Genomic DNA, 19,024 nt, shown 5'->3' with positions numbered 1-19,024 from the left:
TTAATGTGTTTGTGGATATCTGCTCAAACGTAGATATGTATAATATGGTAACCATAATGTTTTCATATTCATATTTTGCATATTCTGTGCGTTTGAATGTTTCATATCCAAAACGCGCTGTGCGTTTGAAAAGCAAAACGCACCAAACATTAGGCTTCATGTTTTTACTTCAATCTCATTTCATAACATCATGACGAATGGTAACATATGATAATCAATATATTTTTCTCTAGCGTAGTTGTTACTGAAGTGTTCCTTTTGAAAGATTTATAGGCTGCTATAGGTTATTGTTATTATTATTATTTTATGCAGCACTGCGCGTAGCCTATGGATAGATTTTTAAGACAGAAAAATCTAAAATATATTCCCAAAATCATGCAGCCCTATAGTTTCTCTTGATATCAGCATGTTCACAGTTTTTTTTTTTTTTTTTTTTTTACAGGGACCAGATGCCCCACTGATGAGTCCTGCTGACTTCAACATTCACATTAGTCTCTGTACATGAACATGGAAAAGTGAAAATCAAACACCTTGGAAATGAAAGGTATGTACAATGTTTTTAGGAATGGCACAAAGGTCTCTGTCTTTGGATCATTGTTTTCAATAATGTGCTTTTTTGTCCTTTGTTGTGTATCTTTGGATTATGTTGTGTTGTAAATAAATCCAAACAATCAAAAAGCCATTCTTTTTTAAATCTCCTCATTCTTTGTGCAAGGTTGCTCAGAATGATAGGGCCTGATAGCACCTGATAGGGCCATTAGTGGAGGGTCTTTGTCTTTCTCAGGTGTGAAAGCCATACATATTCAGGATGTGTTTACGCCTACTTGCATAAAGCTTTCTTACACAAAACACAAGTTACAAATTTTAAATCAATATATTGTCTTATCTGAATGAGCAGTCAGGATGATTTTCACATAGTTTTTGAGCAAAAAATCTAGGCTATGTGATACAATTTTCAAAAGTCTTGTGATGAAATAATCAGTATGGGTTTCATGACCTTATTTCAGTGACAATTTTTTTTTTTTTTCACAAACCACGCATAAACGTCATTATCTCAAAACTACAAACTTTTACATACATGCTGCTGACATATTATTGTAGCAGAGTTTGTGCTGAATACAGTGTAATCAGACTTTAGCCATGAAAATGTCACAAGTAACAGAAATAAGCACAAATGTCAGAGCATGTCAGAACACCTCCAGGGCCAGAAAACACCTCAGACCCCAGAGGGTTAAACAAAGCATGCAAATGAAGTATCCTGGTTTAGGAACCCGCCCTAGACTCTAGAGTGTTACCAATCCTAATCCAATCATCATAACTATTTAACGACTGGGACAGGGGCTCCAACAGCCATTAAAGACAAAGGGTGAGAGTCTCAGTAATCTGACTCATTTACAATAGAGAGAACAGGACTGGCAGGAATCTTGCTGGAAACTTTGCTTAATAGCTGATATAATCATCATAACCTTAAATGCCAAATTCAATGTACTCTACCTTAGTTTGTCATGTTATGTTATGTAAGGACAGCAGATCTTAAACAGTTTTTTAAATTTGTAACCCCACACCAGCTTACAATAAACAGACCGTTATTGTTTGTTGGTGTGGACGCAAATATAGTTACCGTTATAGTTATTTTTATAGTTATTGTGCTTGGTGTGAACGGGCCTTTAGTTGGAGCTCTAAATAAAATGTAGTTTATTCACTTTAGCTTATTAATCCCCCAGAAGTCCATACATACCCTTCTCATCTCCGTGCGTGCCGTAGCAGTGGGTGCGTCAGACAGAGTTACGGCACGCACGGAGATGAAAAGAGTATGTATGGACTTACCTAACTCTGGGGGATACGGCAAATAGTAGATAAAGTCCCAAAAAGTCGGCGTGTTCCTTTAAGAAATGAAAGTGCTTATTTCCTTCAGTAACATATTTTAGGGGCCGTCACTGTGAGCTGCTTTGAACCCATCTATTGGGAATGCCTCTACAAATAGCGGTTAATGACAAGAAGTTTCTTGCTATAATTGCTGTGACTGTTACATTTTCATGATGTACGTAATATACCCAGTGTGTATCTGCACTATAAAGTATATGGACTCACTCATCTGTGATCTGATGTTTTCTCTCCTTTTTTGCATCCTCTTCATTCGTTCTTCTGCTCTCTCTTCCTCTGCTCTTCTTCTCTCTTTCACCTCCTGTAAAATCTTTCTGTCTATTTCAAAATGGCAGCCATTTTGTGCCACTGTCTCCTCAATCTTCTCCAACAGCTCCTTGATCTGAGTGTCGTCACTCCTGTTGCGATTGTTGAGAACATGAAACCTGTTCCCACATTTGTCCAGCAGCCGCTGGAGATCCGGCCCTTCACTCTCAATGTACTGCTCTATAGATGAGTCTAACAGAGAGTCTTCATGAGTGAACAGCACTATAGTGTGACTCCAGACTCTCTCACTGAGAAGATCCAGATGCTCCTGCAATGCTTTTCTCTCAGTCTCTTTAAATGTGTAGTCCACACATATGATCAGTAGTACAGCGTGTGGTCCTGGAGGACACAGAGACACACTGAGCAAAATCTCCTGTTTCAGTAACTCAGGACTGAACTCTACAGTGAAATTCCACCGCCATCCTGGAGCTTCAATAACCGTGATTTGTCTGTCTGCTACTTCTCCATGTCTCTTCACACACTGAGCAGATTTCTTCAAGCCAAACTCCTCTCTGCCCAGGATGGTGTTTCCAGCTGATCTCTTACCAGCTTCTCTGTCACCCATTAACACAATCCTGAGTTCTGAGAGATGTTGGGCGTCACCTGCAACAAATACAGAACAAACACACTTCTTAAGGTGGGTGACATCTTAAATCATCTTAAAAAATCTCTCTTTGAGAAAAAGGAGTTCCTGAAATTAAATTGTCCCTCTAAACCAATGAATAAATGTCTCTCTTGTGCGCGTTCTCACCGGGGAAAGCATTATCAATGGCTACTATAATGGTGGCTATTAGCACCAGCAAATACATGACTATATTACATTTACATTCATTTACTAGATAGAAGGACCATTGAAAAAAGACCATTTGTGACTGCTTATATTTATAAAAGACCTTATGAAAAAAAAAAGAGCCTAAATTGGCATAAACAGATCCCAAATCTTATCTGTATTGACCAATATGAAAGCAGTAAAAGTGTTTTGCAAAAACTGTGAACATGTCGACATTTTTTTACTCGTAAAAATAGCTTCTACTCTTACAAATGTCCATTTTACATGACATATTTTTGCCTAAGTTGGAGCTCCAAATAAAATATAGATCCACCAGCAGTCTAGTAGTTCCCTTTCAGTCGCTCCCGTTCGACGTAACAACGTAATTGGGATCACTTCAGGGAGCCCTATCAACTTCGAGTGTCTACAGAACGAGCCAATGAACGTTGCCGTGCGTGAATCGTGTCACGCGCCCTGCCCCGCAGCGCGGGTATAAACAGGAAGCAGGCGCACGCACACATTGTCTTTCACTTCGGAGCTGAGCTTTGTTTTTGACTTCTGAATTACAAGACTGCCTTTGAAAACGAGAAGACTCTCATTCGTGTTGGTGTGACGGCGCGATCAGCGGTGGCCATTAGCATTGCAGCTCACAACTGCTGTTTTCAAAGAACTACTGTTCTTTGTATTGTGTGTGTGTCGGTTCGGTGGGCATTTCCCCCTGTGTGTTATTCACACTGCGGCTACCCCTGGGTGCCTCAACACTGAGAGAGTTCTATTCTGTTTTTTTGTTTTCACTAAAAGAGCAACGTGTCTTTTTCAAGATGTCATTCCGCTTGTGCGTTTCTGGATGCCGTCGTTCCCTGGCGCCAGCAGATGGCCACAGTAGTTGCCTCTCGTGTTTGGGCATTCAACACGCTGAGGCAGCTTTTGTGGATCGTTTATGTTCCCATTGCAGGAATATGACTATCTCAGCGCTAAGATCGAGACTCGCCTACATCAAGGGAGGTGCAGTCTCCTCACCTATGCCCCGATCTAGTGTTTATTCTGCCCCGCAGAATAGACCTACTTCTGTGCATGACCAGGGTGATCTGAGGATTACCGTGAGGGCTTCCCCGCCGAGACAATCTCCGCGGGCCCCTCACGCCTCGCAAGCGCTGCTGCCATTGGAGCCCCTTAGTGAACGTCTTGGTCCTTCTCCTGAATGACCAAACATTTCCTTTGGGGCTCCAGCTGATGACCAGATCAGCAGAGCAGCATCGGAGGGGGAGCTTCAGTCCTCTGGAGATGACGACTCGGCTGCGTTACTCCCCTCAGGACGTGTAGCGTTGTCCGAAACCGATCCAGAATGGACGGCTATGCTTTTCCGGGCCGCCGAGAAGGTTGGGCTTGCGTGGAACCCTCCACCACGTCCAGAACCTTCTCGGTTGGACGGTTGGTTTCTCGGGGCGGGCCGTACTGGTCCTTTCTTTCCAGAGGTGCATGAGGAGCTTTCTAGGACGTGGACAGCACCGTATAGTGCCAGAAGCCGTCCTAGTGGCTCCTCCCCCCTCGCCACCCTCGACGTTGTGGCAGCTAAGGGCTATGTGGATATCCCCCCCAGTGGAGCGGGCTGTCACGATGCCACTGTGTCCGGCGTCCGCCTCCTCTTGGCGGGGTAATCCACACCTCCCGTCCAAGGCCTGCAAGTTTTCGTCCGGTCTAACGGCGAAGGCTTACAAGGCCTGTGGACAGGCTGCTTCCGTCCTCCATGCCATGGCGCTCTTGCAGGTTCACCAGGCCCAGGCTCATGGACATGAACGAGGGTGGTTCTGACCCAGAGCCCCTCCGGGAGCTCCGTGTGGCAACCGACCTCACCCTCCGGGCGATGAAGGAAATCACACGTTCAGTCGGTCAGGCGATGTCCACCTTGGTGGTCCAGGAGCGCCACCTTTGGCTCAACCTGGCGGATATGAGGGACACCGATAAATATCGGTTCCTGGATGCCCCTCTTTCCCAGGTTGGGTTGTTCGGCGACGCGGTCGAGAGCTTCGCCCAACAGTTCTCGGCCTCACAGAAGCAGACGGAGACCATCCGGCACATCCTGCCCCGGCGAACCGCTGCTGCTCCCACCTGTCCGCCGGCCGCAGACCCTCCGTCTACTCGTCGCCGAGGTCTGCCTCCTGCGGCGTCCTCCGCTCCTGCTAAGCCCCAGCAGCAGCAACCACCGAAGGCTCAGCGCGGAGCAAGCCACAGGAAGTCGGCCCCGCCCGTCCAGGTCACTGCCAAACCAGGAGGCAAGCAACGGTGCAAACGACCCTGAGACTGGCGGCCCAGAGGTGGATCAAGTTGCTCTTCAGGAGATGGCGAACGCGCCACTCCTTCCCCCGGTGGAGGGCCGGGCGGGGAATATTTTGTTTCCTTTTCTTTATGTTCCCACTTTTTCAAAGAAAGAGCAATTTCTGAAACCTCTGGGCCCCAAGAGGGCGCGCTTGGCGGTCGACGACGCTATGCCTTGTCACCCCCAACCCCTCTTTCATCGCCAGCGGGCAGCAGTGGCTGTGTCCTGGACACTCCGACGCCTCTGCACACTTGCTCTGCCCTTCTATGGAAACAGGTATGTGTTGCACCACACACTCAGACCCCATTTCGGGCCGCTATGCCGTCCGAGTCGGGTCCCTGTATTCTGCTGCGCTGCCCCACCCCCGGTACGTCTGTGGTGCCGTTGGTCCCGCTTGCTCGGTGTCTGGGTGTCTTTCAAATGCATCCGTCGCCAAGACTGGTTTGCAGCGATCGACCTGAAGTCACCTTTATTTATATAGCGCTTTTTACAATACAGATTGTGTCAAAGCAGCTTCACATTGATAACATGAAAATAATACAACAAAGTTTGTTTCTAGAAGAAAATTGCATCATCATCCACCCTTATTAAAGGAGAAGTTCACTTTCAAAAAAACTTTTGCTGATAATTTACTCACCCCCATGTCATCCAAGATGTCCATGTCTTTCTTTCTTCAGTCGCAAAGAAATTAAGGTTTTTGATGAAAACATTCCAGGATTTCCCCCCATGTAATGGATTCTATTGGGACCCAAACGGTAGAAGGTCCAAATGACAGTTTAAGTGCAGCTTCAAAGGGCTTTAAACGATACCAGATGATGAATAAGGGTCTTATCTAGCGAAACGATCGGTCATTTCCAAAATAAATAAAAAAGTTTAAGTTTTATAAGCACAAATGTTCGCCTTGCTCTGTTCTGTGATGCGCGTTCGTGACGTCACGTAATACGCAATTACGTTGAAAAGGTCACGCTTGAAAAATTTCTGTCCTGAAGAAAATATTCTTTTTGGCTTTTTAATATTAAAACACCCAGGATACGCACACGAAATGGGCATTTTAAACGATAAACTGACACAAATACATTTGAAAATGTGTATATGGTCCTCCTCCTGCACATTTGTAAACACGTCAAGCGTGACCTTTTCAACGTAATTGCGTATTACGTGACGTCACGAACGCGCATCACAGAACAGAGCAAGGCGAGCGTTTGTGCTTATAAAACTTAAACTTTTTTATTTATTTTGGAAATGACCGATCGTTTCGCTAGATAAGACCCTTATTCATCGTCTGGTATCGTTTAAAGCCCTTTGAAGCTGCACTTAAACTGTCATTTGGACCTTCTACCGTTTGGGTCCCAATAGAATCCATTACATGGGGGGAAATCCTGGAATGTTTTCATCAAAAACCTTAATTTCTTTGCGACTGAAGAAAGAAAGACATGGACATCTTGGATGACATGGGGGTGAGTAAATTATCAGCAAAAGTTTTTTTGAAAGTGAACTTCTCCTTTAAGGCAGATCAATAATATTGTTGAATATTAAATGTTCCCAACTAAGCAAGCCAAAAGCCAAGGCAACTGTGGCAAGGAACCAAAACTCCATCAGGTGACAGAATGGAGAAAAAAAACCTTGGGAGAACCCAGGCTCAGTCGGGGTCCAGTTCTCCTCTGGCCAATGAGCGAACAGTATATGATTTATGATCCAGGCAGTGTTATAGGTCAGAAGTCAGATTGGTCGTGTCGATGAGGCCTTCACAGGGCTGATGAGGTTGGCACTTCAGGGATGCGTCATGGTTAGGTCCAGGTGCAGATCCACCATCTGATCTGGATACGGCCGGGGTCCACCTCACTTCAGTAAACGGAGAGACTGGTTGACACTTCAGTACTGCGTTGACACTTCATTACTGCGATGTCTCGATTTTCCCTCGACACAGACCGTTTCTTCGCTTTGCGTTCGAGGGACGGGCATATCAGTACAAGGTCTTACCCTTCAGGCTGGCCCTGTCGCCCCGCGTCTTCACGAAAGTCGTGGAGGCGGCCATTGCTCCCATGTGCGAGCGTGGTGTTCGCATTCTCAACTACCTCGACGACTGGCTCATTCTGGCCCAGTCAAGAGTAGAGGTCGACCGATATGGGTTTTTTCAGGCCGATGCCGATCTTTTGAAATCCGGGTCGGCCGATGGCCGATTAATGCTGCCGATTTATTTTGGCCGATATTTGGCCGATTATGTGCTTGTTTTTAACCTCTATTTGAAAGATAAAATGTAACACAAATAATTACTTAAGATAGACAAGATTTCTCAACAAAAACATTTATTGAACACTTGACCAATCTGCACTTGTACAAAAGACAAAAAGACCTTGAGATATGTTTGGTAATTGTACCTGAATGAATTTAAAATGAATTTGCTACATTTCAGATTAATATATTTGTTTTCCTTAAAATTTTAATTAACAGTAACTTAAACACTTTGACTGAGTATGTTTTTATGTTTCCACTGTTCGATCGCATTCGCGCCTCACACACACAAACACACACACACACACACACAGAGAGAGAGAGAGAGAAATATAAGTAAACACTTTGCGACTTTAAACACGCGACTTTTGGATCGCGCCCGCGCCACTCTCTCCCTCTCTCCCTCTCGCTCTCTCACACACACACCATATTCCAGCATTGCAATCTTTACATCGCAGCCTGCTTCAGAGCTAAGGCAGGGCTACAGATTAGGTGTCTCCAAAGAACCCGCGTATCTAACAGTAGTTCCGCATTTTGCACGCGTTTTATTTATTTTTATACCATGTAACGTTAGGCCTATTCTCCGTGTAAATTTATACACCGAACCGTGACGCCTGTACCGTTTCAGTTCAATACGAATACATGTACCGTTCCACCCCTAGTCTACAGTGAAATACAGTCACACATTACACTGTTTGGCCAGCATTTTAACCGTGTTTAATCCAGCTACTAGCTAAAGGTATGCTAAAGTTAGCTGCTGACTAGCGTCATGTTTCTAACGTCCGTTTTCAGAGCATCCAAGAGAATCACAGGCATAACAGTAGCACCGAAATGAAGCACAGAAATCCGCATTGATATTTGGTCCGGTAGATAATGGTCGTTAAGGCACCAGTGCTGTATTAGCACCGGGTCTGTCTGTAGCTACCCAACCCTAGCGACGACGACGCTAGCAAAGCAAAGCCAGTCCTTCACTAACCTATAGTGCGTTGGTTGCTTTTTTATTACTTATTTCTCTGCATTTAGTGACAACCCTCTCAAATATAAGACACACAAAACAAATAAAAGTCTCAGATTCTCTGTCTGTAATTGCAAAATTCTTGCTTACTTATTGTGACATGATAGCAACCCTTCTGCTGTGCTAATGCAACCTCAACTATGCTATCAATATCCAAAGTAGCCGAACGTCATGTCGCCTATTCAGATTTTTTCTCGAAGTTGGCAGTAACATATCAAAAGGTTTTAATTAAATATAAAGGAGTTTTCTCCAAGGAACTTAGCTCTTTCCTTAAGCACTGGATGATGTCTGCTCACTCTGCTGGAAAATGACTCTAGGCGCAGCGTGCGTCGAACACGTGTTCCACAACAACAACAACAACACTAGGCTGCCCACAGATGTGCCCCCCTAATAATCGGCTTGATATACTGGATATTGGCCGATGCCGATTTTGTTAAAAAATGCAAAAAATCGGCCGATTAATCGTCCGACCGATTAATCCGTCGACCCCTAGTCAAGAGAGCAGTTGTGCGAACACAGGGACATGGTGCTCAGTCACCTCAGCTACCTAGGGCTTCGGGTCAACTGGGAAAAGAGCAAACTCACCCCCGGGCAGAGGATCTCTTTTCTCGGTATGGAGTTGGACTCAGTCAACATGACAGCGCGCCTCACCGAGGCTCGTATCCAGTCAGTGTTGAACTGCGTGAGCACGCTCAGACGCAGAACAGTGCATATGGCATCTGCAGCCATGGTGACGCCGCTCGGATTGCTTAATATGAGGCCGCTCCAACACTGGCTCCACGATCGAGTCCCAAAATGGGCGTGGCAGAGCGGCTCGTGACTCCGCACTGTCACCAAACTCTCAGCTTGTGGTCGGGCCCTTCGTTCCTGCGGGCAGGTGTTCCCCTGGAACAAGTGTCCAGGCACTCTGTGGTCACCACGGATGCCTCTGCCACCGGCTGGGGGGCCACGTACAACGGGCATGCAGCTTCAGATCTGTGGACGGGGCCTCAACTGCCTCGAGTTGTTAGCAGTACGTCTTGCGCTGAGCCGCTTCAAAACGCTGCTTCTAGGCAAGCACGTACTGGTCCGTACGGACAGCACTGTGACCGTTGCGTACATCAACCGCCAAGGTGGTCTACGCTACACAACTCGCCCGCCATCTCCTCCTCTGGAGTCAGAAGCATCTGAGGTCGCTTCGTGTCGTTTACATTCCGGGCCTGCTCAACCGTGCAGCCGACGAGCTCTCACGGCAGCAGGTGCTACCGGGAGAATGGCGACTCCATCCCCAGGTGGTCCAGCTGATTTTCAGGCGCTTCGGGGCCGCACAGGTAGATCTGTTTGCCACCCCGGACACGTCTCACTGCCAGTTGTTTTATTCCCTCGGTTCGGATGCTCTGGCACACAGCTGGCCACGGGGCCTACGCAAATATGCATTTCCCCCAGTGAGCCTTTTTGCACAGACTTTGTGCAAAGTCAGGGAGGACGAGGAGCAAGTCTTGCTAGTTGCGCCGTATTGGCCCAACCGGACCTGGTTCCCGGAACTTGTGCTCCTTGCGACAGCCCCTACCTGGCCCATTCCTCTGAGAGAGGACCTGCTCTCTCAGAGACGGGGCACCCTATGGCACCCGCGTCCAGACCTCTCCATGTCTGGTCCCTGGACGGGACGCGGAGGTTCTAGGTGACCTACCCCAAGCGGTAGTTGACACCATCACTTCCGCTAGAGCCCCCTCTACGAGGCGCCTCTGTGCGTTGAAGTGGAACCTGTTCATTGACTGGTGTTCTTCTCACGAGGAGAACCCCGGATCTTGCTCAATCAGAGCCGTGCTTTCCTTCCTGCAAGAAGGGCTAGAGCGAAGGCTGTCTCCCTCCACCCTTAAAGTGTATGTTGCCGCTATTGCCGCACATCGCGATGCAGTCGAGGGTAAGTCTTTGGGAAAGCACGACCTGATCGTCAGGTTCCTGAGGGGAGCGAGGAGACTGAATCCTCCTCGCCCACTCTCTTTACCCTCTTGGGATTTGTCTCTGGTCCTTTCGGCACTTCAGAGAAGTGAGCCTCTTTGAGCCTTTGAGCCTCTACAATCAGCTGAGTTAAAAATCCTGTCCTGTAAGACAGTACTCCTGGTTGCATTGGCCTCTATCAAGAGGGTAGGGGACCTGAATGCATTTTCGGTCGACTAATCGTGCCTGGAATTCGGCCCGGGTAACTCTCACGTGATCCTGAGACCCCGGCCCGGATATGTGCCCAAGGTTCCTACCACTCCCTTCTGGGACCAGGTGGTGAACCTGCAAGTGCTGCCTTTGGAGGAGGCTGACCCAGCCCTGGCTTTTCTCTGTCCCGTTCGCGCTCTGTGTCTGTACGTGGACAGAACGCAAGCCTCAGGACCTCAGATCAGCTCTTCGTCTGTTACGGAGGCCAGCAGAAGGGAAAGGCCGTCTCCAAGCAGAGGATGGCCCACTGGATAGTGGATGCCATCGCCTTGGCTTATGAAGCCAAGGCGTGCCCTGCCCGCCCGGGTTGAGAGCCCACTCCACTAGGGGTGTCGCTTCTTCCTGGGTGCTGGCACACGGCGCCTCGCTGACAGACATCTGTAGAGCTGCGGGCTGGGCGACACCTAACACGTTCGCTAGGTTTTATAGCCCCGGGGTTTTCAAAGTGGGGGCCGCCAGGGGGTGCCAGGGGGGCCGCAGCAAGTTGGAAGAAAAAAGAAAAGTGATTTTTTTTAAACGTAAAAATATTTAGCCTATATTATCATGAGTATTGTTATGAAATAGCATTATAATAATTTTTTGCATAGCCTATCTGAACATTATACTTTTAATGCTAATCTTTTAGAGATGCACCGTTTGATCGGCCGGTGACCGGAATTGGCCGATTTTCACGTGATCGGCCATGACCGGCGACCGGCCGATCAGTCTGACATATGCCGATTTAATGCCGGCATATGTCAAATGCACTCGGCCGCTGCATGATTAACATTGCGCAACATCAGCATCACACGTGCACACGGAACGCACATGTTATAGGAAACCTCGTGAATTACGGCCATTTCAGACGCAAGTGCGAGCGGTGCGTGAGCAGCGCATATTTTTTTCGTCGTGCATGTTAATTCATAGTGCACACCGTGAGCGCGAGCAGGAGCAGCGCGTGAGCAGCAGTGAAGCGGGGGTTTCGGTGCGAGTCTGTTTTTGCTGCGCTGCTCAATTAAAGTGAAAGCACACTTTTGATGGACAAAATAAATATTTCGCACAAAAAGTGCCCATGCATGTCTAGTGTTTGCATGTCTATTTTAACAAGAACTGGAGTAGGCTATGTCAGAAAAGTAAATGAAGACTCAAATATTTATAGAAAATTTACCCATTTAAATTTGTTTTTATTATTCAGTTTGGGTAAAAGTATATGGTGTTTTATAAAAAAATATTAAAATATATATATATATATATATATATATATATATATATATATATATAAATTAATATTTGTGTGTGCTGTTAAGTGGTTAGAAAAAAGGAAATCGGAATCAGCTAAAATCTGCAATCGGCAGGTCAAACTCAATGAAAAATCGGAATCGGCCTAGAAAATTGTAATCGGTACATCTCTATAATCTTTCAGATTGGCTGGTATCAAACACCATCACAATCTGATGTTCACCTAGATGTTTTATTGATTTATTTCTACATTTGCCGTAGTATTGTCGATGGGTTCAATAACACATCCTGCAAAAGGGGGGCCTTGGCCAGAACCTAGTGGTATTTGGGGGGCCTTGTCATGGAAAAGTTTGGGAACCCCTGTTATAGCCTACGTGTTGAGCCAGTTTCTTCCTGTGTGCTCGCTTCAACTAGCCGGTAACACCGAAGTTCCCGCTCTAAGTGTCGTGTCGCCACTCCCTTCCTCGGAACGGATACGTGCGCTTTTTGCTCCAGTCGAGTTCCCCACTTAGGCGAACCCTGTGAGTTCCTCCGCACCCCTCCGGCAGTCGGACGTTGCGGAGCGGCCTAGTGCTCGTATGCTTTACTTGTGCTAGGCTGGGTTCCATATGTGTGATCCCTGTGGCGATCCCATATGCGTATTCTTCCACGACCAGCTCCCTGCGGTGAGCCCGTGTCTTTCCCTCCGTGTCTTTCTGTCCGGTGTAGCCTCCCCCTTCGGGCTGGAGCCACCCCAGTGACATTCCATATGTTGCACTGCCCCTTCGGCCAGTCCATATGTGTATTCTTCACATGGTACCTCCCTTCGGGTAGGATGTGGCTCCGCAGCGTCCTTTCCCCTGGAAAGGCACGCTTTCCCAGTGTTATCCAAAGAGTTCCACTGTGTGGGGTATAATGGAACAGCAGTTGAACTCCCTCTACTCAGATCTTCCACCCCAGCCATTTGGGGGTCTGAGAGTCTTGCGCAGGGCGTTGGATGTGGCAGCAACTGTGGCGTTTTCCCAGGGATCCCAATTACGCCGCCACGTCGACGTTACATCGAACGTGAGCGACTGAAAGGGAACGTCTCGGTTACTAATGTAACCCTCGTTCCCTGAAGGAGGGAACGGGAGACGTAACGTCCCGTCGCCACCGTTGCTGACCATCGCTCCATGGCCGTCACGAATCTCGGCTCCTCAGCGAAAAACAATGTGTGCGTGCGCCCGCTTCCTGTTTATACCCGCGCTGCGGGGTGGGGCGTGTGACGCGATTCACGCACGCCAACGTTCATTCTGTAGACACTCGAAGTTGATAGGGCTCCCTGAAGTGATCCCAATTACGTCGTCACATCGACGTTACATCTCCCTTCAGGGAACGAGGGTTACATTAGTAACCGAGACGTTTTTACTTGTAATGTACTTTCAAAATGTTTGACGGGATAAACATGAGGCGTGTCTATAGGTGTAAAACTGATGTTTAAGATTATATTCAAGATGATATGTTTGCAGTTTTCTTTTTTCTTTTTTGTATTGTTTTCTATGGATTAGGTAAAAGGATTTCAGTTATCAAAAGCACAGATGAAGAACAGGATAGTTTAAGAAATAAAAGCGCTTATTTCCTTCAGTAACAGATTTTAGGGGCCGTCACTGTGAGCTGCTTTGAACTGAGATTTTATTATTTAGAAAATAAGTAATTAGCTATATATGTGTACACTATTACTTCCGCTGTCTGTGACTTTGGTTTGACTTTCTGAAGCCTTAAGAAAGGCCTGGAATGTTGCTTGCAGCTGAAAATTATTTTCCCCGAAGACCTTTTACCCGAAAATATCTATAGGGTTTGTTACCATGGTATATATGTGTGATCTGAGCAAAAATCTGGAGTTGTCTTCTGCAGAAGATGCTCGGCTTTGTTGTAAAATAAAGTCTAATATTTCTGGCATCAAAGATCTCTGAGAAGTGATTTTTCAAAAAGAGAGAAACCACAACAGAACCCATCTATTGGGAATGCCTCTACAAATAGCAGTTAATGACAAGAAGTTTCTTGCTATTGTGACAGGATTAGTTAAGTGATTGACAGTTGTGGTGTCCTATCAGGGGAGAGTATGGTCTATTTAATGCGGGTTGGCTGTATCCGGAGATACGTCACGTCTTTGCTCCGGCCCCTCGTGCGTCATTCACTGGAATCTCAGGTATGTGTTGGTAGCGGCTGGTTTAAATCCTGTGTTTAGAACACTACTGATGTGGCATCTCTTCAATTTGTAGCTTTCCATTAGCACTTTTCCGACGGTGCACTTATCAGCTCAGAGTGAGTGTCTGCTCACCCTTCAGCTAATCGGCGGTTTTGATGAATGCTGTAGACAGTAGCCTGTGGGAATTATATGTGAGGGATATCCTCTTGTGGTTTTCGTGAGGCGTGGGTCTTCTCTCTTGTCCTTCGTACCATTCTTCTCGCTCGTCCTTGGGACTGTTTTTTCTGATCTTCAGCACGATCTCCCTCTCGTTTCTGCAGTGATTGCGCTTCGTATAACCTGAGTCCATTTTGAGAACCATGGTGTTTGCGCTGTGATCGCGCCGTGGGCCAGCAAACACGTCAACAGGATTTGTATCGTCTACTTCCTTCCTTTTAGAGTGACAGCAAGAGTTATTATTTCCTTCTTTTTATAGAGTGACAGAAAAAGTTAGAACTGTCAGAGTTCGTATAGAGGACCCAAAAGCAGAGGTAAAGCAGTAAAGTTTATTTCTTCGTAACTTCAAACAAGGAGACTGCAGTCAACAGACGCAGATCTGTAATTAACAGAAATAATAATTCTTGACAGGTAGAAGGTAGGAGCTGTGGTTCCAGTGCCAGGAGAGAGACGAGCAGCAACTGAAAGCAGTCCCCGAGCCCGATGCAAGTTACTCACAGACGGCTGGTAAGTGGCGGTCCACAGACAGTAGGTGAACTGGGTAGAGAACAATGATGAATCTCCAACATATGACTCACACCACGACACGACAGGACAAGACAAGACTGGGTATCTCTCAAGAGAGTAAATACTGATGAGATAGAAACGAAGAGACAAAGCGAAAGCTCAATGTTCAACAATAATCTGACAAGGAAACAGAGAAAACAGTGACTAGAAGTAGCCGAGGGAATTAGAGGGGAAAAAAGGATCAGGTGAGATGATAATCAGTGTAAGTGTTGATTACTATGGGTAACAGCTGCGGGTGAGGTGAGGAAGGAAAAAACATGAATGGGAATGATTGAGTGTGTGCGCAGCGCTGAGATAATGGGAATCAGCTGTATGTGTGTGCGCGTGTGTGAATGAAGGAAAACAAACAGAAGGAAGAGACCGGTTCATGACAATAACGTTAATCTGACTGTTAGTGTATGAGACTTAGAGTGTGTGCGCGCTGCACCGGCTCTATTCTTTTGTTATTCCTTTCTTTAGTTCAGCCTTGTGTATTTTGTTTAGATTTCTCTTGTTATCTAAGTGTGTGTCGTTGTTGACCTTGATTATTGTATATGTGTAATTTGGCTGTGATATTTTCTTTGTTTATTTATTTTGTTTATTTTGTTTCTCCCAGGAACTGAGGTGACCAGGCGGAAGGACCTTCTCTTGCAGTGTTGTAGTGGTGGTGTTGCAGTGGATGACACTTTTGAAGTGCCTGCATGTGTGATCCAAGTGCACGGTGACGTGTGTGTGTGTATGTAGGATTGCGCTTTTGGAAAAGCCATTAAGTGGTCCTTCCACCGGTAGACTCAGCCTGGTTGTTTGGTACATATATTTTTTTGTCTGACCTGTGAGTTGTATTTGCAGACCTTCTTTTCATGAGACTCCTCCAACCCTTGTGGGTAGAGGACTGTGTTGGTGCTGCCATTTCATACTGCCCTCTGTGATGATTTCTCGTGCTAAGTGTCATTATTAGTAAATGTAGCGCTGGGCGCCTTTTAAAGCAGAACATATTTTAACTATTTTTGTACACTAATAAGGACTGCTTATTAAATTATTTGCACTTGTGTCTCTGACCTCCCTGGCACACATGAACCTGTGACCTAGTGTTTGTTACTGGGTTATTTAGATATTCCCTGATTGATTCAGGGTGGCGTAGTCGACAATTATCATATAAGCTAAACTATTTATTAAAAGCCTATACCACTCCGTCACACTATTATTGCTGTGACTGTTACATTTTCATGATTTACTTAATATACTCAGTGTGTATCTGCACTATAAAGTATATGGACTCACTCATCTGTGATCTGAAGTTTTCTCTCCTTTTTTGCATCCTCTTCATTCGTTCTTCTGCTCTCTCTTCCTCTGCTCTTCTTCTCTCTTTCATCTCCTGTAAAATCTTTCTGTCTATTTCAAAATGGCAGCCGTTGTTTTGTGCCACTGTCTCCTCAATCTTCTCCAGCAGCTCCTTGATCTGAGTGTCGTCACTCCTGTTGCGATTGTTGAGAACATGAAACCTGTTCCCACATTTGTCCAGCAGCCGCTGGAGATCCGGCCCTTCACTCTCAATGTGCTGCTCTATAGATGAGTCTAACAGAGTGTCTTCACGAGTGAACAGCACTATAGTGTGACTCCAGACTCTCGCACTGAGAAGATCCAGATGCTCCTGCAATGCTTTTCTCTCAGTCTCTTTAAATGCATTGTCCACGCGTATGATCAGTAGTACAGCGTGTGGTCCTGGAGGACACAGAGACACACTGAGCAAAATCTCCTGTTTCAGTAACTCAGGACTGAACTCTACAGTGAAATTCCACCACCATCCTGGAGCTTCAATGACAGTGATGTGTCTGTCTGCTACTTCTCCATGTCTCTTCACACACTGAGCAGATTTCTTCAAGTCAAACTCCTCTCTGCCCAGGATGGTGTTTCCAGCTGAACTCTTACCAGCTGTTCTATATCCCATCAACACAATCCTGAGCTCTGAGAGATGCTGGGCGTCACCTGCAACAAATAGAGAACAAACACACTTCTTAAGGTGGGTAACATCTTAAATCATCTTTCTCACGTCGGTTAACTTACGGTGCGTGTCCACGGTGCGAGCGGAGCGGAGCGAGCGTTTTCAATTCATTCCTTTGGAAGTCGAGCTTCACGCTCGCGCAGTGGATTTTGGGATTGACAGCGGACCGGAGAAAGCGCTGAGAGCGACCGAGAGCGTCAAAAGGTTGGGCAGTTCTCGACTTGCGTGGCTAGTGAGCGAAAAACGCGGTCGGCAGCCAATTGCTGTGAGGTTCGGGATGTGACGTCTGTTTTGAGAGTTTAAAAATATGCAAATTGTGCCGGAGTTTATGCTGGATTTAGTGCGTAAATCATTTTGTTTACAAATTAGACGCTTTGCAGTTGTTATATATGTTAAAGATTTTATTTTGGATGTGTTCATTGTGATTATATTGGCTGGGTTTATAAAAGTTTATAAAATTGAAAGGATGTTTGCTTGGTGCATTTGGAAACAAAGCTGGTCTATTTCTAAATGTAATCGCGTGTATCGCTGATGATTATACTGTCCGTGTGTTGAAAAAAAACTTAGATTAAACACACTCGCAACAGACACACCCCAAAGCGGAGACGTTACAGCGTTGCCAGCGGCACTAAGCGGAGTTTTGCCGCTGTAGTGGACACGCACCGTTAGTATGAAAGAGCCAACAACGCATCAAAGACGCTCGCAGACGCCTCGCAGACACGTCGCCGAGCCCAGAAAAATATCTAGCATGCTAGATATCCGGAGCTGTCGCACGACTCAACCTCATGTGATGTTATGAGCTACAGCCAATCAGAGCAAGGCATGGGTTGAGGTCACCGGGTAAATACGCGGTTTTCAAAGAAGCACGGAAGAAAACGAGTTTACAGAAAGATGAGCAACATGTCGTCAAGAAAGCAATGGACTCAGGTTTTGGAGCAAAATTTAATCGAACTGTGGCAGGAGCATGAATGCCTTTATGATGTTGGACATGAGATGTAGGCCTACCACAACCGCTCCGAGAAAGAGAAAAGGTGGACGGAAATTACAAACGCTCTCAAACAGCCAGGTGAGCAAAATGTTATTTTTACATTATCTAAATGTTATGGGTTGAAATGTAAATTAAATCTTTTTACTGTAATTCGTTTTATCGCATGATTTTTCGTGACAAAACGTGGTTTGTAGACAAGATAGAATCGTTGGGTGACAGAGTTGTTGTCAACTCGTGTAGTGCGTTATCTCCTGTTGCGGATCAATCACGTTGTGTCGTGTGGTGTGAACAGCTCAACAACTTGAACACTCCTGATTTCACAGAGAGCAAGTCATGTAGTGTGAACCGCACAGTTCAGCCCGACGTTTTAAAATCATGTAGTGTGAACTAGGCATAACCGAAGTTAATTTGGGTGTGTTTCTCCATCCCCAACGTCCCTGACGAGAACGTCGGTCTCCTCGGCTGTGAACCGCTCCTGGCGTCAAGTCAAGTCAAGTCAAGTGTATTTATATAGCGCTTTTCACAATACAGATTGCATCAAAGCAGCTTCACAGCATTAAACCAAAATAACACAACAAGGTTGTTTCTAGTGTAAATTTATTGATTGATAAAATTAAATTAATATCCCCAAAATATCCCCAACTGAGCAAGCCAAAGGCAACAGTGGCAAGGAACCGAAAACTCCATCAGGTGACCCAATGGAGAAAAAAAACCTTGGGAGAACCCAGGCTCAGTCGGGGGCCAGTTCTCCTCTGGCATTTATGAACTAGAGGCAGGATTGTAGTTTGAACAGTAAGATTTAAAATGTTATATGAATGCCTGGCTGAAGAGATGCGTCTTTAATCTAGTTTTAAACTGGGAGAGCGAGTCTGAGCAACGAACAGTATCAGGAAGGCTATTCCAGAGTTTCGGAGCTAAATGTGAAAATGCTCTCCCTCCTTTGGTTGATATGGATATCCTAGGTATGACCAGAAGCCTCGAATTTAGTGATCTTAAAGAGCGCGATGGATTATAGGGTGATAGAAGATCCGTTAAATAGACTGGAGCTAAGCCGTTTAGGGCTTTATAAGTCAGTAGCAATACCTTGTAATTGATACGGAACTTTATAGGTAACCAATGCAGTGATGATAAAATCGGTGTTATATGATCATATTTTCTTGATCTAGTAAGAACT

The 19,024-nt window shown here is 45.9% G+C and overlaps 1 protein-coding gene across 1 annotated transcript in view; it reads right to left on the bottom strand.

The window, feature by feature from the left end:
* Window positions 1-19,024, bottom strand: part of LOC311086436 (uncharacterized protein) — a 157,208-nt gene that overhangs the window by 67,533 nt on the left and 70,651 nt on the right. Inside the window, exons 7-8 of the mRNA XM_084119320.1 lie at window positions 16,142-16,846; window positions 2,092-2,793 (exon numbers count right to left, since the gene is read on the bottom strand). Coding sequence (XP_083975446.1) covers window positions 2,092-2,793; window positions 16,142-16,846 — 1,407 coding nt within the window. The remainder of the gene's footprint in view (window positions 1-2,091; window positions 2,794-16,141; window positions 16,847-19,024) is intronic.

The sequence above is a fragment of the Abramis brama genome (genome assembly GCF_963993115.1).
Source record: "Abramis brama genome assembly, chromosome: 7".
NCBI classification, from domain to species: Eukaryota; Metazoa; Chordata; class Actinopteri; order Cypriniformes; family Leuciscidae; genus Abramis; species Abramis brama.
This window is presented reverse-complemented; position numbering and strand designations above follow the sequence as displayed.